Below are 26,698 nucleotides of genomic sequence, written 5' to 3'. Positions count from 1 at the left end.
GGCCTTGTTTAGTTGCCCAACTTTAAAGATGCAAATCACTGTTGTAGCACTGTAGCATACTGTAGCGTTTTGTTTGTATTTGTAAATTATTGTCCAAATATTGACTAATAGGTTAAAAGATTCGTCTCACAAAGTACAACAAAACTGTGCAATTAGTTTTTTTATTTCGTCTACATTTAGTACTCCATGCATGTACCACAAGTTTGATATGATGAGGAATCTTCTTTTTGCATAGTGTCAAAGTTGGGAGTTTAGAGGGAACTAAGCAGATCCTTAGATTGCAACTACACAGCGGCCGCCACCGCCGTTTTGTTTTCTTTAAAAAAATGACGCGTAGTACAAAGCAACTACTAAAATCACCATCTTATAAGCTGCTACCAAACATGGCATCGGCCGATGCTAAGCAGCGCACCCTCAAAGTTTTTTTTTTGGAAACTAAACGCACCCTCAAAGTAACCGAAGCATCTCGCAGCTGAAAACCGGCCAAACGCAGTGGATCCAGTTCGACCAGCATCACGGCCGTTGAAAAGCACCCTCATGCGACTTCTTCGCCAAATCTCAGGTCGCCCGTTTAATTACTTCCCCGGCGCGGGTGGCCGCGCGCGGGCGCTGGTGCTCCAATCTCCGCTCGACACCGCGCCCGCGCGCGGACGGGTTAGCTGAGGCCCGCACCGCGTCATCCACCTTCCCGGGGGCCGAGCGAGAGCGAGAGCGAGCGAAGGAGAGGGACCTAGGGGTGGGTGGTAGTTGGTCACATCAGGTTCGGCCGGGGCCGCCCGCGACGTGGGCCGTGACAGCGAGGGATCGAGCTCCGCACGTTGCTGCGGTGGCGCCGTCCCGCCGGACCCCAAACCCAACCCGGCGGCGGCCGCGCGCGAGACGGCCGAACCCGAAACCCACCACCACCACCACCAAAACTCTCCTTCAGGTTCACGTCGCCGCTCGTCATCTCGCCTTCACGCAGTGAACCGAGCCGCGTTTAGCACTAAAAACTATAAGCCGCTGCAGGTTTCTCCGTCTTCCTGCCATCGCTAACGTTTCGTCTCGATCTTTTGTCGCGCGCGCTGCCCAGGCTTTGGTTGGTGCGGACCCTAGCGATTGTTCTCATCCATCACTGGATTAGCTCAGTATCTATGCTCTCAGCTGTGTTAAGAATTGCCGCGACAGGTGACTGAAAGGAACGTCGATTTGATCGTGCGCGCGGAGTGGATAGACATCCCCGGGGGCGGGGGCGCTGTGAGGTCGGTGCCAGAATATAGGCGCATGGACCCGTTGTGGTTGTGGGTGGTAGAAACAAATGACGGTATTGTTTTGTTCGATGCGGATGCTTCCAAACGCTCTGAAAAGAAACGGGGTGCTGAGCTCAATTTTTACGGCAGTGTCTCCTGTGCATGCCCCTACTAACTAGTGCGTGTTTAACGTGTGGCGCCAATAGATAAATCGCATCCGTTCTGCTGCACGATGACACAAGCGGATCCGCCGAGCTTTTGCTCGCTTGGAGGATGGATAAATTTTACCTGGCTCTTTTTATGGGGGAAAAGGAATGTTTGAATTGCCTGAATTCTTAATAGGCCATTAGGAAAAGGGGTTGCTACATGGCTAAAATATTTCCACTTGTGTGAATGACACTATGGCAGTGCCTAAACAAATCTCCATTTTTGGGGTGCGCATAAAGCAAGCATGACAGTGGCCTGGCCCATCGGAGGGCAGAGAGCCTCGACAGGAAACAATATGATAAAGGAGACGGGAATCTCTCATTGAATTTCCTTCTCGCAAGGCACCGAGGCGGCAATGTGCCACTGTTAAGGTGGTCCCTCAGTTAGGTTGCTAATATATGCAGGTGCGTACTCGGATAGCACTTAGGGGGGCAATTGGTTCCAGCTACTTATTTTTAGCACATATCATATCGAATATTTAAATACTAATTAGAAGTATTAAATGTAGACTATTTACAAAACTTATTGCATAGATGGAAGCTAAACGACGAGATAAATCTATTAAGCTGACTAATTAGGTTTAATAGATTCGTCTTGTCGTTTAGCCTCTATGCAATGGGTTTTATAATTAACTCATATTTAGTTCTCCTAATTAATCTCTGAATATTCGATGTGACACGGACTAAACTTTAGCTCGATAAACCAAACGTCCCTTACATATATATGGCATCTGTGCCACATTGCAGAGGCACCAAATTACATGCATGCACGGGAATAATTGTACCCTTGCTCTTCCGGACTTCCTGTCCTTGCACACTACGATTTTAGAAGGACCACACCAAGGAAGCCGGGGTGAATATCTTCGTGTGAGCTACACCATCGATATGCAATTCAATGAATTGAGCACAATTCACTGCAGGAGAAACATCGCTTGAGCTAGGTTGCTAGGTAAAAATTTAAATTTTGAGTCATGCTTGGGTCAAAGCAATCTCTAGGAAGAATATTGGGTCAATTTGTCTATGATTCTTCTTTCAGGAAACAACACCTTTTAGTTAACATGTCCAAATATTACCTTTTTTTTGTTTGCTATGGAAAACTTACTGTGGCTCTCTGCTTACTCCTTACACCCATGTGGAAAACAGAAACACAACATAAATAAAATGTTAGACTAGCTTTGACAATAATGAATAAGAATATCTAGAACAAGGATTAAAGAAAAGAAAAGGGCAAGCAAGTGAGCAAAGCAGCTGGCAATGCCAATAAACAAATGCAAGTACGCAAACACCACCTGCAACTGCACAAAAGCTATACCTGACCTGGAACAGAGAAACTGACCAGTGAAGTCCAAGTAAAGCAAACTGAAGCAGTAAATATCAAATTTAACGGGGATCTACTGTGAGAAAGCATGCTCCCTGGCCTTGGACTCCCTTGGATGAGAGTTGAGATGCCACAAACTCCACCAAGACCCAATCACAAGCATCCACTTCCTTTGCTCGCCTTTTCTCTGCCTCCAACGGTGGAGCCGGAATAAAACTCCGGCCACTTCGCCATCCGCCGGAATTTGATACTTCTCCCCTATATACTCACGCTACCTTCCACCTCCCCCTTTTACTTCTCTCCCTCGCCTTCTTCGCCACCAGCCAGCCAGCTCAGGTGGGCAGGCAGCGCCGCAGCGGCCAAGATGATGGCGGAGGCGTGGACGCAGGTGCTGCTGCCGTCGACGGCACCCTGCTTCTCCGGGCAGCCGTCCTGCTTCTGGCAGGACCGGCTCGCGGATTTCGGAGGGATAGGGGACGAGTGGACGGCGGAGGAGAACAAATTGTTCGAGGAGGCGCTGGCGCGGATCGACCGGAACGCGCCGGACAAGTGGGAGAGGGTGGCGGCGATGCTGCCCAGAAAGACGGTCGTGGACGTGGTGAACCACTACCACGACCTCGAGTACGACGTTGGCTTCATCGAGGCCGGGCTCGTGCCGTTCCCGCACTACAGCAGCTCGCCGCCGTCGTCCGGGTTCACCCTGGAGGATTGGGACGGCGGCGACGGCGGGTTCAGACGCGGCTACTGCCTCAAGCGCGCGCGCGGCCCCGACCAGGAGCGGAAGAAGGGCATCCCCTGGACGGAGGAGGAGCACAAGTAAGCCCCACAGCCCCCACCAGAACCATCGTCGTGCCAGGATCGACGGATCCGCTCGCGTTCTTGCCGCTAACAATGGCGAATTTCGTTTCGGCTCTCAGGTTGTTCTTGATGGGGCTCAAGAAGTACGGGAGAGGGGACTGGAGGAACATCTCGCGCAAGTACGTGACGACCCGGACGCCGACGCAGGTAGCGAGCCACGCGCAGAAGTACTTCATCCGGCTCAACTCCGGCGGCAAGGACAAGCGCCGCTCCAGCATCCATGACATCACCACAATCAACCTCCCCGACGAGGACCGCGGCAACGCCTCGCCGTCGCCGCCGTCCGCGGCCACCGCCGCCACCAACCCCTCCGTCGCCGACCAGTTCGCCGCCCTTGTTGACGCGAAGCCCTTCATGGCGCCGCTCCCGGGCGCGCTCGGCGTGGCGCACCCCTACGGCAACGTGAAGCTCGAGCCCAAGAGCGCGCTCGTGGCCGGCCTCGGCTTCGACGACTCAATCCTCGTGCAGATGCAATGCGCGGCCCAGTTGTGACGGGCGGTTCTTGGCGCGGCAAGAACCGCACGGAAGAAAGAACGGCTCCCGGTCGTCAGGGATGGGCCAGGTCGCAGGTCGTCGTCGTGCTAGGCTTGGTTGCAGAGTTATGGGGTATCAATCAGATGGCACGTCCCGTGTGGAGATGAGAGTGACAGAGTCTCGTCGTCGAGCTGCCACCCTCCTATGTCCAGCAGCTCCGAGTGACTGTGATCATTGCGAACCAAGAGGCCATGAGCGTGCCACTCCAGCGTCCAATTTCAGTTCAGTGTACATAAATGCAACCACGACTATAGGGCCCAAGAAGAACTTCCGCTGTACCGAATAAGCATTCGATGAAGCCTTTGGTTTGTTTCCAGCGTCACCACCGGCGGCTTGGATCAAGGATTCAGGATCACCGGGTCTGAAGATTTCTATACCGGTCTGTTCATGTATTGTTGGTGTGTAACGGTAGCACTCCTATCCTATGGAGATGGAGTAGCACTTGAGCAGAGTGTGTGATGCTTGTAACTTGTAAGGTCTCGCAAGGTTTTTGTCCGCCAATGTTGCACTGCCATAAGATCTTCGGCAGCATGTCGTCGCTGTAGAAACAATAGGAACCTGAAATGAAACACAGCCGCGATCCGGCTGGGGATCGGTCGGTCTCACTCTCACCGTGGACTCTCTGGCTGCCATAACTACAACTCGTGTCAGAGTAGTACCGTACTTGCCATTCCATTCATGTGACCTGCCGTTTAATTTTTACCAGTCGCTAGTCAGAGTAGAAAAAAAATTCGGCCGCATGCTTCTCGCTCTCGCTGCCCATGCGCAGGTGTTGCTCTGCCCCGGCTCTGACACCCTGCGATCTGGCTGCAGATTGGCCAGTCGCCGCAGCAGAGGTTTTGATTGCTCAACTTTATCAGCGTCTCGGGGGTTCATGCGCTAATTAGAAGAATTAAATCTGAGCTAATTATAAAAATAATTGCACAATCTCTGGGTTAATTCGCGAGACGAATCTATTAAGCCTATTTAATCCATCAAATGGTTTACCTAACCACATTGTCAAATCATGAACTAATTATGTTTAATAGATTCGTCTTGCGAATTAGACTCCATTTGTGCAATTAATTTTGTAATTAATATATATTCAATACTCTTAACTAGTATCAAATATCCGATATGACAGGTGCTAAAATTTAACGGGTACCGAGGTCGCAACAAGGGTAGGGGAGGCGCCTTGGCCTTGCTTTGGAAATTGCCTGCCTGCCTGAACACATGGCTGGCACGCAGTAGTAGGCGCTGAGTTGGAGGTCCACCGAACAAGAAGGCATCACATGCTCCAATAATCTCCCATCTTTCTCACCGTCCTCTCTCCATTCCAAAACAGGCGCCTCCTCGCACCGTTCATCAGTGCCAGTGGGTGCACACTGTGCAGGCAGCAGGGCAGCGGAGCTGCAAGATTCACTCGCCGCCCAAGTTGCACACACCGGCACATGACCGTCGCCAGACGTGCGGATCCACTCGAGGCCTCAGTGGCGCACACTGTTAATCGTAGTGGGCGCGCTCATTTCCCAGCAGCGGGAATACTAAAACGAGGCCTTTCCGAGAAAGAGAGGCGGCGTCGCTCGGTTGATGTTGATGCCGCTGTGCGCGTATGGAATCCGAAATCCGTGGCCGGTATCTCTCACCACCTGATCCTGTGTGTTCAGGCAGCACGCCCCACCGACCAGCCTCAGCCGGTGGCCTCGCCTCGCCGTGTCACCCCGCTCGCCGGCGGTCCCGGTCCCGGCGGTGCGCGCGGCGAGAGAGACTGAGAGAGGAGGCCGCGGACCGGGAAAGGGGTGTCAGTGCCACTTGAACTTCATGTGGCGTCTGACTCAGTTCTCGCAGGGAAATTCCAGTTGTGTCACGTCCCCGGTCCGCCAGCACCTGACCTGACCTGTGACCTGACCAGTCTGCTTTCTTTCTCCTCCGCGAATCATCATTTGCCCTTGCACCACCTCACAGTCCAGTTTCGCTAGCGATTCAGTGCCCACTGCCCAGCCAGATCGCGCTGCGTTGTTGATGGCCCTGAGCCGGCGAATGGGCTGTCTCGTCTGGTCAGGACAAAAGCGTAAAGCGCCTCGAAACTAGTACAAAACTCACACGCCCGGTGCTGCATGCTGACCGCTCCACATGAGCATCTCTGAATGAAATCCCACGGTGGTGGCCGGTGTCCCCTCGACCGCTAACTACCACGGCTTTGTTTAATCCCGCTCGCCTCTACTGCCTCGCCCGCCCCTTGCTGTGCCGATCATTGCGTGCCCTGCCTGTGTCCCGCGCCCACGCCTGAGCTCCGCTGGCTGGCTGGCTCCAGCCACACGCCTAGGGCCAGGGCCAGGCTGCTCTGGCCGCAACTTGCCGCGGCGCAGGCGGGCGGGGCCCCGGGAGCACTCGCCGGGCACACGCAAGATTCATGCGAATCCAACGCGACGCGAGGGGGGACGAAGTGGGCACCCCCGTGTCCGTGTGCGTTGCGTTGGTGCCTGCTGCCTTCCGTGCTCTGCTCCGTCCCCGCCGGGTGCTTTTGCTTCGCCGTCGCTTTCCTTCCCTTTCACCACCCACGCCCCCGGCTCCGCTTTAGATTTTGTTTTCCTGCGCCCTCTTCCTCCCCGGGAGACGGGCACGGCAACGGTAACCACCATATGATACGAGCACCCGCGTCGCGACTGGTACGGGTGCTTCTTTGCTTTGGCCCTTTGGGCTCCTGCTCCGGCGACTTTTGCTCGTGCGAGGTGAAAGCGCCCGGCCGGCACTGCGAGGTGAGTGCTGCTCCTTTCCGGTCTTTACCCTGCCATTGGGCGTGGGTGAAAGTGGTGGCAAAGCATATCGAGGCCCGTGGAGAGCTTCTTTTGGGCGTCATGTCGTCCGCGCTCGCCTTTCCCTCAGGCAAATGTTCGGATTCGGCAAATGGACGATATAATTGAGGAAATAGAGGCGGAGCGCGGAGATTCCAGATTCCGAGCCGCTTTCCAGCGTCCGGACCACCGAGACGGTGCCTGTCGCAATACCGGCAAAACATATCATAACCTGAGAGGAAAATAAAAAAAAATATAGAGACAGAACAACCTTGTGTAATTGCTGAAGAACAATGTCTTTTTTTTTTTTACCTAGAACGCACTAGAGTATTGAAACTTTTTATTCCAAGTAGTTGGAGGAAGTGGTGCATGTACCTGAACTCCAATATGGTACAGCAGTTGGAGCATCTTTAACAGGTACAGCGAACTCTGAACTTCCACCTTAGTTGACATGTTTCTCTTCTCCATGGTTGACTTACAAGCAGGTAAACTATTGCAGTATTCACATAGATTAATGTAGAATAGCAAAATTATTGAGCTGGGCAGGTAGACATATATAGTTTCCTCTAGGAAGCCCTAAGAGCAATCACCAATCAGAAAGTGTTATAACTTGAGTTTGTCTCACCGGAGCAGTTAGAGATAACTGGTGAAGTGCATTGTTTAAGAACATACATACCAGTACGGATCTATGATGTGCCATTGACATATCAGATTATTCCACTCAAGTTATTCAAGAGAAGATTATTCCACTCAACCAGTTCGCTGCTGCTCAACGTGTTCTGCTGGCGTCCAGTGGGAAACCTGTGGTCATATGCAGACGCAGCACATCCATATTCTGACGCAACTGACAGAAGCCATGACTTTGACAAAGATGCCACTGAAATCTTTATCTCCAAATGTCAACCAGTCTGCAGCTGAGATAAATATTCTCAGTAGTTCCAAAGTTAATAATTCAAACTCCACGGAAGACCTTGCTTTTACACAGCTGAAACTTCAGAGTTGCAAGGTTATAGAATGAGCTGTTGAAGCTGGCACCATGAAAAGCGTCACCAAGGGTTAGACCTTTCTAAATTCCGAGGCTAGCTAAATTGGATGCTTGCATAACAAAAATAGTTCTGAATTTGAATTCGATAAAGGAAAATGAAATCCCCTAAAGGATGTGACAAAGGGGCCATCTACTATCGCAATGCATCAATTCAAATTAACCGCACATAGAATGTAAGACTGAAGATCAAACCCAATAGGGAGGAGAAAGCCAAAAGGTGCAACAATGATTAATCAGAGAATGATAAATCATAAATAGGCTACCTGTTTAAAACTGCTTCCATAGGGTAAAAGCTAGACCATTTTCTTTTTGTAATTTGAGGAAGTAATAGGTAACAGCAAACTCTGAACTTCCACCTTAGTTGACATTTTTGCAAGCAGGTTAAATTTTGCAGTCTTCGCATGAAAATAATGTTTAGTAGCAGAATTATTGAGCAGAACAGTTAGACAGTTTCCTGCGGGAAGCCTGCCAGTTCTTTTTATGCGAAGGTGCAATCTGAATACTTTTCTAACTTGAGTATCGGAGACGTCAGAAAGCTAAAGTGCATTGTTCAACAACAGACATACCAGTATGGATTTACGGAAATGCCATTGAGATGCCAGATTATTCCACTCAACCAATCTATTGTCCATCAACATGTTCTAGTGATCAATGGGAAAGCTATGATCATATTCAGCATCTCCATATACTGACGCAACTGGCAGAGGCCATCCCTTTGACAAAGATGCCATAGAAATATTTATCTCCAAACAGGTAGTGCTTACTGATTCCAACAGCTCTGGTGTCAACAAGTCTGCAGCAAAGGAGATAAATATTCTCAGAAATTTTAAAGCTGATAATTGACACACCATGGAGGACCAACTGAACCTTCAGAATCTGCAATGGTTAAATATCAGAGCTGTTGAAGCTGATGCAACCCAAGGTTCTCACCTTTCTGAATACCAAGGCTGGCTATTTTTTTTCTCGAACATGCATGCGAGCTGTGTATCTTTATATTAAGAAGAAAAAATAGTACAAGACATCCAAGACCACGTGCTCGCACACCCAGATTTCACAAATTACATTTGCGCCCGTGCTAAATTTGAAAGCTACCATGACCAGAATACCGAAGCTGACTAATTTGTGTTAGGAATAGCACTTGTATTTATAATAGGGGCACTAGGCCCAAATATATATAGGTACATGAAGGGGGAAATATACACAAAACCCTTTAATACAAAAGGGAAAATACCAACAGTACATATACATCTAACACCTCCCCTCAAACTCAAGGTGGGTCAAGAACATTGAGTTTGGAGAGAGAATCTGTGTTGAACCCGGGTCTGTGCCTTTGTAAAGAAATCAGCCAACTGCAACTCTAAAGGCACATACTGAAGAGCAATAACCCCATCCTGAACATGTGATCGTGTATAAGAAATATCCACACCAATATGCTTAGTAAAATCATGCTTTACCGGATCACGGGCAATACTGATCGCACCTGTACTGTCAGACAAAAGAGGAGTTGGCACAGAATTTGAAACACCAAAATCCTCAAGCAACCATCGTAACCAAGTGACCTTTGCCGTCACAAGTGCCATAGCACGTAACTCAGCCTCAGCACTCGAATGAGAAACTACTACCTGCTTTTTAGTCTTCCAAGCAATAAGGGAACCACTAAGAAAAACACAATAGGTAGAAAGAGATCGACGATCAGAGGGATCACTAGCTCAGGTAGCATCACAATATGCCTCGAGATGTAAGGAGCTAGAGCGTGGAAAGAATAGACGGCGTGAAAGAGTACCACGAAGGTAACGTAAGACACGAAGAAGATGACTATAATGAAGATGAGTGAGAGCTGAAACAAACTGACTCAGGATATAAACAGCATAGGAGATATCAGGACGAGTAACTCTAAGATAAACAAGACTCCCAACAATATGACGATAACGAGTGGGATCCTCAAGAGGCTCACCATCAGTGGCTCGAAGATGAACATTAAGTTCCATGGGAGTCTCAACAGTCCAATGATCAGTAAGAGAAGCACGATCAAGAAGATCCCGAATATACTTTTCTTGAGACAGATAGAAGCCCTCAGATGTGGAAGAAACCTCAATCCCAAGGAAGAAACGAAGAGGATCCATATCAGACATAAGAAACTGCTCACCGAGACGGGCCTTGACAAAGGCGATATACTGAGGATCATCTCCAGTGATGATCATATCATCGACATAAAGAAGGAGAAGAGTCCGACCACGTAGTGAAGTATGGACAAAAAGCGCAGAATCATGAGCACTAGCAGAAAAACCAGCAGCAGTAACCACAGAGGCAAAACGCTGAAACCAAGCACGAGGAGCCTATTTGAGGCCATAAAGTGAGCGACGAAGACGAAAAACCATACCCTCAGGAACAGAATACCCAGGCAGCGGCTGCATATAGACCTCCTCACGCAACTCACCATTAAGAAAGGCATTCTTGACATCAAGCTGAGAGATGGACCACTCACGAACAGAGGCCACAACAACAAGAGTGCGAACAGTGGTCATGTGAGCAATAGGGGCAAAAGTCTCGTCATAGTCTCGACCATGCTCCTGCTGAAAACCACGAGCAACAAGATGAGCCTTATAGTGCTCAAGAGAACCATTAGAGCGGATCTTCACCTTATAAACCCACTTACATGTAATAGAGCGCATATGTGTAGGACGAGGAACAAGATCCCACGTGTATGCGCTAGAGAGCTGCAATCTCCTCAGCCATAGCGTGCTGCCATTCCTGATGAGGAAGAGCATCACGATAAGATGCTGGCTCCAAAAAAAACAGTAGCAGCATAAGCAGAAGGAGAATAATAATCAGGACGTCTACGAAGACGATGACTACGACGAAGAAGCTGCTCAGGAGAGGAATCCGCTGAAAGAGAGGCCTCAATAGGAGAAGATGGTGTATCAGACGAAGATGGCACATCAGAAGAAGATGGCACATCAGAAGAATTCCAAACACGATGAGTATAGACATGTGTCACTGGTGGCTTCACAGAAAAATCAACAGCCACAGTAGGACACTCTAAAGAAGTAGGCTCCGAAGAGAGCACATCAGCACGATGGACAGGTGAGGAGACTACATGAGGAGCCACTGGAGGAGATACCCGCTGTGATAAAGGTGATAGCAATAGAAGTATCAGGTAATATCAAGAACGATAGTGGATCAACCAAAGATGCAGGGGAAACATCATAAGGATGAGGATAAAAAGGACGAGATTCATCAAATACAACATCTCGAGAAATCCTCATCCTACGACCAACCAGATCCCCACAATGATATCCCTTATGCTCAGAACTATACTTGAGAAAAACACACTCAGCAGACTGAGCAGTCAGCTTCGCACGCTCACGTGGTGCAAGAAACACATAGCACACGCAGCCAAAGAGACTAAGACTGGAATAGTCAGGCGTCTTGTTCGTAAGATGCTCAAAAGGAATCACATCTTGAAGAGCAGAAGAAGGTTGAATGTTAGTCAAATAAGTGGCTGTAGACACAGCCTCAGCCTAAAAATGAGGCGGAACAGAAGAAGCAAGCATAAGAGCACGAGTAGTCTCAAGAAGATGACGATGCTTGCGCTCAGCCACACCATTTTGAGCATGGGCGCCAGGACAAGAAAACTGAGCAAGAGTGCCTTGCTCAGAGAGAACCTGACTAAGAGCTACAGAAAGATACTCGTCTGCAGAATCAACACGAAAAACACGAATAGAGGTGTCAAAATGAGTGAGGTTCATAGCAGTAAAAGTCCTCACTACGATGTTTCATAAAATAAATCCATGTATGACGAGAAACATCATCTATGAATATAATATAATGTCGATGGCCCCCTTTAGAGACAAAGGGAGCAGGGCCCTAGACATCCGAATGAACAAGATCAAAACGATGCTATGACACAGACTCACTAGAATGATAGGGAAGCTGAATCTGCTTGCCAACCTACAACCCTGATACTGAGCTAAAGACTCATGACCTGAAACCGATCCTAAAAGACCACGACAAATCAAACTAGACAGACGAGAGCCACATAGATGATCCAAGCGATGATGCCACTGATCAAACGACGAGGTCGACGAAACAGCCAAAGTGGAGCCAACTAGACTGATGGGCGCAGCAGAAGGAAGACGAAGCTAGTCAAGCTCCCAAAGACGCTGGGAATCACGACGACGAGGGCCAGTACCAACCAGCTGACCCGTGCGACGATCCTAAACATAATAAAAATCAGGATCAAGAATAACATGACAGTCATGATCAGTGGGCTAGCCAGCGAACATGAGCTGCATGGTTAGATCGGGAACATAAGAAACATCAGGGACATGAAAAGAGTGAGATAGGAGAGTGCCATGTCCTACAACAGGAAGAGAAGAACCATCAGTTGTATGAACAGTGGGAGAAATAGATGGAGAACGTATGGAAGAAAGACAGGTACAATAAGGAGTCATATGAAACGAAGCACTAGAATTAAGAATCCATGAATAAATACCTGGAGTAGACGTGAAAGGTGGTCCCATAGTGGAAGACTGAGAAGCAGCAGCAGAACCTGTAGGTGCAGAAGGCTGAGTCACAAAACCCGCAGCTCCTGGTGGCGTAGAGGAGACAAGGTAACTGAGCAACCTGATGATCTCTTGTGTCTCAGAACAAGCAGAACTCCTCTAAGGACCTCCAGAACTAGAGCCACCAGTACCACTAGTACCCTGTGAAGAATGACCACCTCGGCGAGACTGACCCTCACGAAATTCAGCCTTCTTCTTCATGTAACAATATGCCTCCACATAGTTATCCTTGCCACACCAGTCACATTTAAGATCTCCACCCCCTCGATTCTCAAAAGAAGGCACCATAGGGGGAGGAACAACAGGTCGAGTGGAGGTGTTGGTGGCCAAAACTGAAGAGTACCACAACAATCCAGCAGCAAGAAGGCAAGTCTCCTCATTATGAATAGTAGCAAGAGCCTCCATCAGAGAGACACAAGGATGTCGAGCAAGCAACTGTGCACAAAGTGGCTCAAACTCATCCCGAAGACGTGTCAAGAAGTCATAGGTGCGGCGAAGCTCAAGGGTCTGCTGCTGACGTAGGCAGGACTGACAAGTGCTAGGTGACAACTGAGGACCAAGAGTGTCAATCTAGCACCAAATAGTAGAAATCTGAGCATAGAAGTCATCAATTGTACCATCACCATGTCGAACAAGCTGCTCCTGACGAATGGTTGCTAGAAAAGTAGACCAACCAGTGGGCTCATAGTGCTTACAAAGAAAGGCCCACATGAGATGTGCAAAATCAAGCTCAACAATATCAGCCGAAACCCCGTCGTCCATGCTAGCAACAAGAATATAAGCAGCTCGAGTATCCTCATCAACCCATGTCATGTATGCAGTAAACTGAGACTTATACGATGCAAGACCATCATCATAATCAGCAAGCAGCCACATCCGCATCATAAGCAGCAAGCAACTGATCCATCTCTTCAGCCGTAGACTTCTCTGGAATCACAGGCTTCTCAGGAATCACCGGGTATATAGGAGCAGTGGGACGAGGTGGACAAGGCAACTCGCCAGTCAGAAACTCCCAAAGACGAAGACCACGCATATGAATCCGTAGACGAGGAATCCAATCTTGATAGTTGGTGCCATTGAACAACACCGGACAACGTAACACTGGGACACCACCATACGAAGGAGCCGAAGAAGGAGCCATGGCGACGGCGAGAGCGCAAGTAGAGCAGCGGCAGGCGACGGTGAGAGCGCGGAGAAACAGCGGTGCAAGCGGGTTTTTTTCTTTTTCTTTCTTTTTCCTTCTTTTTTTTACAGAAGCCTTATCTCTTCACGTGAGGACCAGGCAACCAGAGCGAACGCACGAGTGAGTTCTCCAACCTCCAACAGTACGAGCGAGTCCTCGGCAGGGCCGATTCTGCAGAATCGGGCGGGCCGGTGGCGATGAGCGTGCAGCGGGGCCAGCGGCGGCGACGAGCGGAGGCGCACGGGCAGCGGCGGGCCAGCGGACTTCGGTGCGGGTGGGTAGGAGATCCGGCGGGTGGCTGGATGAGCGGAGACGATGAGCCACAGGCGCGGTGCCGGGGTGATGACGAGACGGAAGGTCGAGACGGGCGAGCTGGGTGACGACGAGACGAACGGCAGAAGGAATCGACGATGTGCTCAAAACAAAGAGCAGGGAAAATCGATTCAACGGGCTGGTGAGTAGAGGCACGCACGTGCAACGTGCAGGGGAAAAAAATCACCTAGGCCAGATGAGAAGAAATCTAAATCCTAGTTTGGCTCTATACCATGTTAGGAATAGCACCTGTATTCATAATAGGGGCACTAGGCCCAAATATATACAGGTACAGGAATGGGGAAATATACACAAAACTCCCTAATACCAAAGGAAAAATACCGACAGAACATGTACATCTAACAATTTGGATGCTTGCACGGCAAAAATAGTTATGATTGAAATCGATAACAAAAATGAGTTTCCCCTAAAGAACGTGGTAAATGGTCCATCAATCGCATTTCATCAGTTAAAATTAACTACACTTGAGGGGATAGTTAAGACGGATAACTGAAGGTTACATCAACCCAAAAAGAAAGGGGAAACGAAAAGGGTAACATACAGGCGCTACAACTTGCATGATAAATGAGAGAATGGATACCTACTAACAACTGCTTCATGGGTGTGAATGTTTCGCTTCTCAATGAAACTTGTCATAAAGTGAATGGCTTTGCCTCTAGAGCTTTTGTTTTTCTTTTACTCTCAGAAGACCAATTTCAGTATTCTTGTAAAATCACACACACTGTTTCATGAGCATGCAGATTCTCAGCAACTGCACTACAAGGGCATGGGTATACTAGACGCTAGGAATATTGATCTATTTCTCACCTAATCAAATGATATACAATCCCATCCTCATAGATGGAGTGACTTGACATTAAGAAACCAACCTCTAGAATTAAGGAAGCAAAATCTAATCTTATCTAAATAAGAAAGTGCATCCTTGGGCCATGAACAGTACACCAGCCTAAGAGACGACCTGGTGCTACTCCATCGCACAAACTAATGGGGTCATACATGACATCCTACTCCATTATCTTCAGGTAATTTTGAATTGTAAGGGCTGTGGATGTTTTTTTTGACAAATAACTCTTTTGCTACATGGTTAGCATATTTGTCCTTATTCTCAAGAGGAACAACAACAAAAAAACCCCTCAGTGAAATCAAAGCTATGGCAAACGAAAGTACAGCACTATGTTGAGGACGCTTTATCAAGCAACAAATTTCTTATTTCTTAGTATTAATATGGATGTGTCACAGTACGGTTATTAATATGGATGTGTCATAGTACGATATGCTCTAGAACTGGACCCGAAAATAACCAACGCACTGAAAGTTCTAACCATGCTGATGCACAATGTTCGGAATTAGAAAATGCTATCATCAGATATATATTGACACAGCATGAGATTTGGATTACCATAGTATTCATCTTCCCCCCGTGCTTCAATTATAAGCTACCATCCAATCCCGGCACTGCTATGTAATGATATATATTCACGCAACAAGTACGAAACGAAGTACTGCACATTACCTTAATAGCCATGTATAGTGGAGATGAATCAGAAAATGGGCAGGGACAGTCTGAATCACTCCAGATAGGAAGTTCAAGCTTTGAATTCACTCGACAGAATCATCAAGTCATCGCAGCACTATACTTAAGACACTGCACTAATGACAGATCTGTCAGTAATATATTGCAAAATATCCGATGACTGCAGATTGCATTTTTTCACAAGCACTCAGGAACTGGTATAATTTCATTCCAGTGTACATGACTGTATAGAAACAGAACCTTGTAGCTGGCAGGCAGAGCCTTGCAGCATCCATCACAAATTTTGGTTGGACAACCCTGTATAAGAGAAAATCCAACAAAATAAATCAGAATTCAGTCACATGCTATGCTCACGTCTCATCTGTCATCCCATTGATAAGCAAGCTCTACTACCTTACCCAGTTGTCCCTCGAGAACATACTGTAAATTACCACATGCATTTCACTTCCATTTAAAAGGCACTTTAAGAAGCATGGACCAGCGATCTCCCATAGGCCAAAGTTCCATACTTCCATCCACCTATAGATCCCTTTACGGCTTTGCGTATATCAACACCGCTGATGAGAACGCTTGGACGAAGCTAATGCAAGCGCATTCTCTCTGCAGGACACAGGTTTCAGGCACAATGTACAGACACGCTTATGTCGCTTTACGAACAGATTATCTCACTAGAGCGCGCCGCGAGCAACCATGTGGGTACCGTCTCGGTTGCGGGCACCGATGGGTGGTGGTGGGGTTGACGACGGTGGAAAACGAACTCGCGATCTCAGCGTAGCAATCAAACCTTGGCCCTAGCAGCAGTACAAAAGACATGCAATGCGAACGCGGCGGAGGCGCCGAGGGAGTCGTTCTGGGCCTGCCTGCTTCCGGCGGCGTCGGGATGGCCCCCCGGCCCAGGCCCCCCACCCAATGCCCCAAACCGCCAGTAGCCGTGTTTGGTACCGTGTAAAATATTTGTACAGTGTGGTTACAATGAGACTTGAGTTGTATTTAGTAATATAGTGTAGAGTCCACGTACTCGAGCCTCCTCATAAATATAAGAGAATGTTTGTTGTTGTAACCATGACGATACAGTGACAAGTTCGCAAAGGGAGGTGGCACGATGCTGGGACCCAGAGCGACCGGTGTTGCGGTTTGGGGAGAAACAACCGTAATCATGCCTCAGGAATGTAGGCTTCAGCCGAACCTCGTCAACAAAGATCGTGTTTCTATTGTCATCTGTGATCGTGCAAGTTCGTCTCGGTAGATTCAATCGACGCTTCCATTGGTGGAGATTAGCGGCGGCTCGTCGCCGTGAGGGTTAATTTTGTAACAATTGGTATCAAGAGCTATGGTTTCGATTTGATCCAGAGGTTACGCAGAAGATCACTTGGAGATTCGAGAGTGCATCCAGAAGGCATCATGCAACGTGCGGTCGGGCGGTGCGGATACGGTGACGGGTGGAGCAAGGCGATTGCCGGGACGTACAGTCGCTGCGGGTCGGCGTTAGCGTCGGCGATGGCTAAGGTTTCTAGCCGGAGGGTTGTCGAAGACGAGGCTCAGATGCCGTGGTGGAAGAGCTGGCTGCAGGTCATGCCGTCTATGGCGCCGGATCCAGAGCGCATGATAGGAGCATGAGGAGGCAGCGGCTTGTACGGCAGGGCCATTGGCGCGTGGATATCTCGATGATGCTGTGAGATAGTGTTCGTGGCCAGCGGGCGGTGAGCGACGGACTCACGCAGTGGAGGCGCACGTGGGGACGATCTCAGGTAGCGGTGTCGAGGAGGATTCTACACGCCGTTTGCAGACTGGTCGCATCGTATGTGGTGGAGTCGGTCACGGATCGGGGTCGATCGGGACTCTAGTCCCTGGTGCAAACGTAATCCGAGGTCAAAACCACTAGGAGGCAGGCGTCAGGCGATGTTGCAGGGCCCAGGATAGCTGACACGGTCAGAGCTGAGATAGGAACAGAAGCAAAAATAAATAAAGGAATGCATGGAGTTGGGCAACGGCACGGTTCAATGGGTATGGAGCATGAGGTGCAAATATGATGCATGGATGCATGTTCCCACGTCACTATTCGTGCTTGGAGCCATATGTGCGCGCTTGGTATTTGTTTTTGTTTTTGTTTTTGTGCGGTTGGCGTGCGAACGTGTGATCTGTTGGGCACGCAGGAGGCGTGCATAGTAGACGAGGCCAGGTTCAAGGGCGGAGCAAGCACATTATCGGAGGATCGACTTCTAGTACCTGCACTGTTGGATCGACTCGCTTGATCGGTACTAAATGTCACGCCATTTAAGTACCGGTCAGCTTAACCGGTACTAAATGCAATATTTAGTACCGATCAGTAACACCAACCGGGATTAAACTGCGAGCCATGTCACGCTGTTGCGGGCGGTAGTTTAGTACCGGTTGGTTTTACTAACCGGTCCTAAAGTTTTTTTTACCCTTTTATTATAATTCGTATTCGTATCCGACGGAGCTTTACTAATAATATTACGTTAATATATCAACCCATTCAAATCATTAACACTCAATAGTTCGTACATCAGTACTTAAGGTCTTAGAGAGAACAAATTCAAGTCCATAAGAAAAGTGTAAGGTAGGAGTACATCCATGCATGCTACATATTTAATAATTCATTTTGCTTATGAAGATATGCCACATAGCTTAAGTCTCCAATCATAAAATCTAAAACTTCATCAATATAAGCTAGAGCATGAATTAGTGCACTCTCTAGCACTTCACAAGGATGGTCACATGCACTACCATAAATCTCGAACAATGGAGGTGGTCAACTGAAATGGCCTATAGAAAGTGAGATGAGCCTGGAGCTTGGAATCTCTGGTGCCTATCAGGTTTCCATCGGTGTAACTATAATTCAACACATCCAAGACTTGAGTCAAAATCGCACGAAAGCTCATTGCCGTCGAGGTTTGACCAAAGATATCCTAAAAGAAGAGAATAACGTGATGAAATTTAAAAGATGTAACATAATAGAAGATAAAAGGATGATTAGATATGTTTTCCATACCATGTCATGTTGATTCAGCTGACAAAGCCTCTCAGTAGTCCTAGTCACATTGCTTTCTTCCTTCTCGAGTGCCTTTATTCAAAAATATGAGAAGTATGGCACAAAGTACTCATTATCCTTAAGCTGTTATAGGCAGGCCTCCACGGCAGTCCTTTCAAAAGTTACCCTACTTGGTGCTAATTGACCCATGCGGCAATTGAAACTATCGGGATGGGCTGTCCTGCTACTCTCATCCCGTTGGCCTGCGTTTCTCAAACAGGTACTTGAAAAGAGATTTTTACTCTTTTAAAATTCTGTGGACCAACTATCTCGGATTGCACTAAAGGAGAAGTCTACCTAGAGCTTCGACAATATCTTTCAGCCATCTAATATTGTCGATAAGCTACATTGTATGTAAGTAAATTTAGAAATTATTCATGTGTAGTAAACAAACCAATTATAAGAAGGAAAGAATATTACTATGTTGGGAATTGTTCTTCTGCTTCGATCGTCTTTTGGCAAGTCAATGATGCGATTAGGGAAGTGAATTCCTGGAGGAGGAGCCAACAGTGGCTCCTCGAAAATGTAGTGTCCACGGCGGCCACCTTCACGGCCACCACCACCATGGCGAGAAGAACTTCCACTTGCCATAGTTAGCCCAAACTGTCCAAATAAAATTGTGATAAGATAATTTGCCACCATTTTTCTTAACTAGTCAACTTTGCCACCAATAATACATTGTCATATACGCACATCATATACATTGAAATAAATCTAGACCATAATTTCATAGCCATCCACAATTCTATCACAATGCTACCCGTGAATATCTACATGTCCTCGAAGAGATATAGCTTTATGTCATAATTGTATCACAAAAAAAATTACTTAGCATTCAATAAAAATTGGTATCCAATTCAAGCAAAATTATAGCTATTTTAATGCATCAAAATAAAAAATATCAAAAAAAGAAAACCTAACCGGGGAGGGTGCGCGGGGAAGGCGGGGGAGGGAGAGGTGCGGCGGCGGGGAAGGGAGAGGCACGGCGACGGGGACAGCGGTCGGGGATGGGGTGGTGATGGTTGGGGACAGGGCGAAGGCGATGGTGACGAGCGACGGAGTCGGGGACGGGGCGACGACGATGGAGCCGGGGACGGGGTGACGTGCGATAGAGACGGAGTCGGGGATAGGGTGACGGGCGATGGTGGCGGAGACGAGGACGGGGACGGGACGTCGGCGGTGGGCGACGGTGACGGCAATGGGGACAACGACGGGGCGGCAGTGGTGGGCGAGGGCGATGGGGATGGGGCCAGCACGGTGCAGAGGGAGGAACTGCTAATTTTTTGAAACTGCTAAGTGTTTGGAGAAGACGAAGTATTTGTAGGTGGGACACTTTAGAACCGGTGCTAGCCTTTGCCCGGTACTAAATTCCTCCATTTAGTACCGATTAGGGCTCCGAACTGGTACTAAAGTTGCTAAATGGTGAGATCTAAAATTAGGGGCATTTAGTACCAGTTCCAGCCTTTGCCCGGTACTAAATTCCTCCATTTAGCACCGGGCATGCTTCCAACCAGTACTAAAGTTGTAAAATTGGCGAGAGCTGAAACTATCCGCCTCCAGCAGTTTTCTTTCCCGCGCACACTGTCTTAATTCTAATAAAATGTTTCAATCATTATGACAAGGTTGTCACATGTATATATGTATATATATGAAATAGTAGAGATAAAAATCCATCACAAATATTAACTGGAGTACATTACATATGAAATTCACCGTACTTAGAACCTATGATCGTCCATATCGTGACCGTTAATCTTCGCAAAATACAAACTATGATTTATATCGATAATGTCGATTCCTAAGAACCTATCGACATAATCTAGCGCATATATTAAGTCTTATATAAATGAGATATTTAGAACATAGGATCATCCACATCACGACCATTAATTTGGAAGATAAAAAGATACACCAATCCTAAAATAATGGTACAACATGAGATCTACGAGTCCACCTACTCTGGCTGAATATTATAAAGGAATATTGAAATAATTGTCCAAACGAGCAAGTGCCACATTTTCATAATAGAAATATGGTGGCCCAATAGCTTGTTCAGGCAAAACACCTGTTCACTGAGCATGGCCCATTTTAGCAATCCAAAACCAACCATAAGCTGATAGGTCATTGTCAGTGAATAAATCTCTGTCTGAACCAGCTATTGGCCACCATACTTGTATTATGAAAATCTGGCTCCAAAAGGTATTTGGAAAACTATTTCAAGATTCTTTTATGATGTCCAGCCAAAGTTTGTGGACTCGAAGTTCTTCTATTCTCTGGTATTGGAGGAGCGGAGATGTTACATCCATTGTCGGTCCATCTATATCGTATTACGTGAAAAATGGATATAGATGTTCGTATTGAATGAAGAACTTGATCAATATAGGTAGGGGAAAGGTAGAGTAAATGTGTTTATAATATTTAGTGCTCACTCTAAAAAACTCTCCATTTTCCTCATTCTAAAAGAACAACAAATACTCCATTTGTAACAGAAAATTCATTCTAAAAAACTCTCTATTCTCGTCACTCTAAAAGAACTCTCCATTCTCCTCATTCCAAAAGATCAACAAGCTAGTACTCCATTTGTAACATAAAAATCATTCTAAAAAATTCTCCATTTTCCTCGTTCTAAAAGATCAACAAATACTCCATTTGTAACATAAAACTCATGCTAAAAAACTCTCCATTCTACTCACTCTAATAAAGTAACAAGTACTCCATTTGTGCCAGTCAGGGTGGCAGACGACAGCTCTCGTCCCTTAAGGCCATGAGGGTAGAAAAGAGCACTTGTTGATGATGACATTGAGGACTTTGAGGAAAGTGAGCATGATACTAGTAGTGATGATACTGAGGAGGAAGAATTCACTATTCGGCATCGCAGTGGCAAGGAGCCGGTTGATAGTGATGGGAGCAGCAGTAGAGATGATGATGAGGGTGAACCTGGTGATGATGGAGATGATGGTGAGGGCAGCAATGATCATGATGATAATGATAATGAGAAGGAGGAACGTCAAATGCCCGAGATTCGTAAGCCTCCAGATCCTATGTTCAGGGGGCCTACAAATTACTTTGGAGGTGGAATGATTGGGGCAGCCAAGAGGTTAAGGAGAGAGGACTCCTATAGTGAGCCTAAGCATGCATATGACTATAGATTTTGGAATCTATACCAGCAGGATTTCTACACCACAATCATTTTAAGGAAATCCAAAATCACTCATGAGGCTCAGTGGGTGGATTGGGACTCTATGAGGAAGAAAAATGACCCCATCTTTAATGAAGTCATAAAGGCTTGTGCTAGCAAAAGGATAAAGTACATCATGGGCTTCAAGCATAGTTGGAATCGGGAGATCATTGCTCAATTCTTTGCCACTATCTATTTTGGATATGTTAATAATGAGCGTGCTATGATTGGATGACAGAGGGAGAAAAGTCTCACAATACCTATCTTGCTTTTGCCTCTATGTTCAAGGTTGGAAATGATGATGCTCTTCCAAAGCTTCATGATGAGGACATCCTTGAGATATCAAAAATGCATTTCATGTATCCCAAGAACAAGAGAGGAGATTGGAGTAAGGTCAAACATCTCTACACTTACTATGCTGTCCTAAATTGTCTTCTTAGAAAAACTCTCACTCCTAGAGATGGCAACCCCTCCGATGTCACTCTTTTTCAAAGAAACTTGATGGTTGCCTTGAAGCCGGGAGAGCCTCAGTTTAGTGTAGGAGATTTCATTTGGCAAGAGATCAAGAACTTATCGGAAAACACACAGAAGATCTGCAGCTATAGCCCCTACATTATGTTCATGATTGAAAAAGTAACAAAGGCCAAATTTCCTAGAGACGTTCAACATAAGCCTTTGAGACCTCTAGTGAACAAGAAACCCACCATGCCATCTGCTCTCCACCTGAAGAACCAACCTTTCATGAGCAAAGGACAGAGGAGAGACAGCAGCCACAGCAGCCAGCTGCTGCCCAGGCTGAGACCGGTCTGACCGGTCCCCTAGGCTGGTCTGACCGGTCTGGCCCTGGACAGCAGAGTCACACTCAGAGGCCCTCCTCTCCATTAAAAAAGTTCTTCAATATGCTAGTTGGGATCTGCAAGACTTAGAGGGACATTGAAATAGCTCAGCATAAAAAGAGGAAGGATAACAAGAAAATGAGGGATTGTATGAAAATGATGCATAATTAGATGAATTTGCAACCTCCTCGGTCTCCCATCTCTCCTTCACCCCCAGAGATTGAAATTCTATCAATTGAGGCTAGATCAGAGAGTACATGGCAGTCGGGTACGTTGAACAATATGGCAGCATGCTCTTTCCAGATGTGCCTAGCTCATCCTCGGCGCCTTCTTTCTCATAGCCACCTGCAGGAGGATTTGATGCTTTTGTCACTGATCTAGGACCGAACATTCATAGTGGAACTTATCCTTTTTACCCTGGATCAGCCTTTGCACCTTCTACCGGAGCACCTTCATATGCACCCTCTTCCGACCCTGTTGAGGCAGCCGCACATGTGATCTTTGGTGCACCTCCACCTCCTCCACCTTCTTCGGCCACCCATGGTATGTCCGACAACAATCTTGCACCTCTAGAGGATATCATCGTGTCAGATTCTATTTACCTAATGTCTCCTACACCTTGGTTGGATGATTAAAGGACTTCACTGGGTCGAGGACTCACCTGAAGATATATGATCGGCTACATCTTCTCCAGGCCCCCTTTTTATGGATGATTGATGACAAAGGGGGAGAAGAGTTGGATTAAAGCCCCATTTTTTCAAGACTTAGCTTAGCTGGATAGCTAGACCGGTCTGACTGGTCTAGAGACTGGTCTGACCAGTCTGAGTCTACTCAGCTATGCTGTTTGAAGTCTGTTGGCAGTAGTAGCTTGAGAATCTAAGTCTGTAATAGGAGTTCTTGTTTAATACTTTATTTCTATGGTTTCAGAGAGACGGAGTCAAACTTTGTGGATTGTAATAAACTCGATCTTAACTCCTAGTTTTGGACTTGATGTTCTGTAATGAGTGCTATTGTGTGTGTAGAACTTATTTTTATGCAATTAAGTGACTCTGTGTTAGTTTGCATTGCATGATCATGACTAGTGATTGTTTTGAGTATGTGCTGCCTGGGAAGACCGGTCTGACCGGTCTGGCAGACCGGTCTGATCGGTCTAGACCCTGAGAGCACACACTCGTTCCTTTTTGTTATTATTTGATGATCTCTTGTCATATGCATCACGTGTTATTTGTTCACACACTTTCTATGCACCCCACATATTCTGAAATTTAGGGGGAGCTCCATGTCTATCTTGAAAATGTGCAAGTTGGCATTATAGGCCAAAGTTGATGAAAACTAAATCAATGCACATACTAAGGGGGAGCTCTATCTGAATCTCAGCATTTAAAAGCTTTAGTGATATATCTTTTGTGAGCTTTAATCGGATTGTTATCAATCACCAAAAAGGGGAAGATTGAAAGTGCATCTAGGCCCCTAAGTGGGTTTTGGTGAATTGGATGACAAAACAATTAAAAGACTAACTTGTTTGTCTAAGTTTGTGAGAAGGAGTTTATTCTTATACTCATATTGCAATATTGACTTACCAAGTGAATGAGTATCATATGGCACATAAAGAAGGTAGCAAGCAAGTATGTGATCCCTTAAAGATAAATTAAAGAACAACAACAAGCAAGAGTTGAATGATGCTTGGGGATAATTTTTACAGTTTGATCTATAACTTACCAAGCAAACTGTTAGCTTGTGTTACCAAAAGAAAAGGGATCATCAAGAAAAGTTCGAAATATTCATAGAAGGAAAATTGCAAGACTTCATTAGGATATGCTAAAAGACACGAGCTTATGATCTACATATTGGTCTTATTAAGTGGAAGATTGCAATTCATGGAAGTTTCTTTATCAACCTAGATCAAGCATTTGAAGAAGACTTCAAATGGGATTTAACTATTGGTGTCAAAGCAAAGCTAAACTCAATGCGGCAAAAATGGGTGAAGAAATCAAATGAGGTACTAGAAATGAGGGACTAAGCAAGCTTTAGATAAGCGACAGCTTGTGCCATGGGCATATTGCTAGGGTGAAGTAGCTAGTATCCGGGAGGTTTCGAGGTATCATTTCTAGGCCTTACCGAGGGAAGCAATGCAATGCATCTAGTTTATTATGGTTGGTAAAATGGAGTGACTAAAGACTTCAAGTGTACTTTATTATGGACAAAAGAAAGTCTTAAGTCACTAGCTCAAGTTGGATGTGCTCAAGTTGAAGATTATGTTGGAAGCCCTCAAGTATCCAAACATTAAAGTATGGCAAGAATAAAGACTTACAAACTCAAGAGGATGATATGGTTTTTATATTTCATCTTGAGTATAGGTATGCCGTACTATCAAGAGGGTTGCAACATTGGCTTATTGACAACACCAAAAGTGCTTTTAGTTAACCCATGTGAGTTTCACCCTGAGAGATACCTTTGAGCTTGTTAAAAGATTACAAAACACATAACTAGGGTTGGCTTAACCTTTAGGTCAACAAGAGTGAGTGTTAGGAGCATTGTGGCTGGCTCAGCCAGACCGGTCTGACCGGCCTAGTAGATTGGTCTGACCGGTCTAAGTATCAACGGCTAGTTTTCAAGTTAGACCGGTCTGATCGGTCTAGCAAATCGGTCTGACCAGTCTGTTCAGTGTTTCAATGGCTAGTTTTTGCTCTTTGGGTATTTATACCCCACGACCTCCACTCTTGGAGGTTGCTGCTCCTAAGGCAAAAACAGTGATCCTAGACCATTCTAAGCCAGGACAAAGCCAAGAAAAGCTCTCCCCAACCCCTTTTTATGAGGTTGTGTGAATCAAGTGAAATCTTGTGAGTTGTGTGGAAGAGAGAAGTGAATTGAGAGCAATTGTGAGCTGAGAAGAGCCATCCATAGGTTGAACACTTGTGGTTCGTGTTGAGAAAGCCTTGAAGCATTTGTTACTCTTGGAGGTTTGCCTCCTAAACGGCTAGGTGTCGCCGGCTAGCTCCCAACGTGTGGTGAGCAGTGGCAAGTTTGTGAGGGCTACGATCTTGCCTCCGCAAGGGAAACGATCAACTAGTGGAGACGAGGAAAGTGGTTGACAGAGACCCGGCTTGTTGGGAGGGAGTTGAAAAAGACTCGTATCTCAATAGGCTCCTCAACGAAGACGTAGGATTCATTGGTTGAATCTGAACTTCGGATAAACAAATCCTCGTGTCCTCTTTACGGTTTGCATTACTTGTTTTATTCTAGCATTTACTTGTGCTTCTGCTCCAATCTACTTGGGTGTGTCATTACTGTGTGCAGGAACAAGTTTATTCTGCCAAATATCATCTACAAGTGACACTCTTCAAGATTGTTGGTGCTAAAAATCGAAGAGGGGATCAAGCATCAATTTGGTGTGCCTCACTGCCTCATACCGGTCTGACCGGTCTGGGAAACCGGTCTGACCGGTCTGTCCAGGCAGCAAGGCTCAAGGTGTTTGAATTTGGTTTAAAGTTTATAAATTCGCCTATTCACCCCCCCTGGCGACATCAAGATCCTTTCAATGTGACAATTCTGATATGTGACTCGGTAACGACCGTGAGGTTCTTAGTATCATGGTAGAGCATAATGTTAAATTCAGTTGGTTGCTGGGCCGAAATCCGCTGCGCACTCTAACAAGTGGTATCAGAGGAATCTAATTTTACTTGGCAGAGATTGTGGTGATAGAGGAGAAGGATGCACAGTTGCAGGTGGAGTTACGGAATTGGGAATTGCAGGGATAGCAATGTTTCTTCGGGCAGCTTTGAGGGAGCGGCCAAAAGCGACAACTCAAGCTCGGTGTACATGGAAGTTCACACATGATAGCTTCAAGATGGCGGAATATTCGCCAAGGTGGAGTTTGTTATATATTGTGTCGAATATTTCTACAGTTCGGTTACGATGAGACTTGACTTGTTTTTGGTAGTATAGGGTAGAGTCCGCGTCATACTCTATAACTCGAGCCTCCTCATCAATATGAGAGGAGGGATGCTGTTGTAACCATGACAATATAGCGACAGGCTCGCAGGGGGGAGGCGG

At 46.7% G+C, this 26,698-nt stretch overlaps 1 protein-coding gene and 1 long non-coding RNA gene across 2 annotated transcripts; one reads left to right on the top strand and one right to left on the bottom strand.

The window, feature by feature from the left end:
• Positions 1 to 2,870: 2,870 nt before the first annotated feature.
• On the top strand, positions 2,871 to 4,756 carry LOC117858733 (transcription factor DIVARICATA). Its single transcript, XM_034741859.2, has 2 exons — positions 2,871 to 3,569; positions 3,671 to 4,756. The coding sequence occupies exons 1-2, from the start codon at positions 3,118 to 3,120 to the stop codon at positions 4,101 to 4,103; spliced, it is 885 nt and encodes a 294-aa protein (XP_034597750.1). The 5' UTR covers positions 2,871 to 3,117; the 3' UTR covers positions 4,104 to 4,756.
• A 4,327-nt stretch (positions 4,757 to 9,083) lies between these two features.
• LOC117858513 (uncharacterized) lies at positions 9,084 to 11,045 on the bottom strand. The gene is made up of 2 exons (XR_004640980.2): positions 10,621 to 11,045; positions 9,084 to 10,537 (listed from the first exon to the last, which is right to left on the bottom strand). It is a non-coding gene; the product is annotated as an uncharacterized lncRNA (long non-coding RNA).
• Between the last annotated feature and the right edge of the window lie 15,653 nt (positions 11,046 to 26,698).

The sequence above is a fragment of the Setaria viridis genome, chromosome 5 (genome assembly GCF_005286985.2).
Source record: "Setaria viridis chromosome 5, Setaria_viridis_v4.0, whole genome shotgun sequence".
In the NCBI taxonomy this organism is placed as follows: domain Eukaryota; kingdom Viridiplantae; phylum Streptophyta; class Magnoliopsida; order Poales; family Poaceae; genus Setaria; species Setaria viridis.
This window is presented reverse-complemented; position numbering and strand designations above follow the sequence as displayed.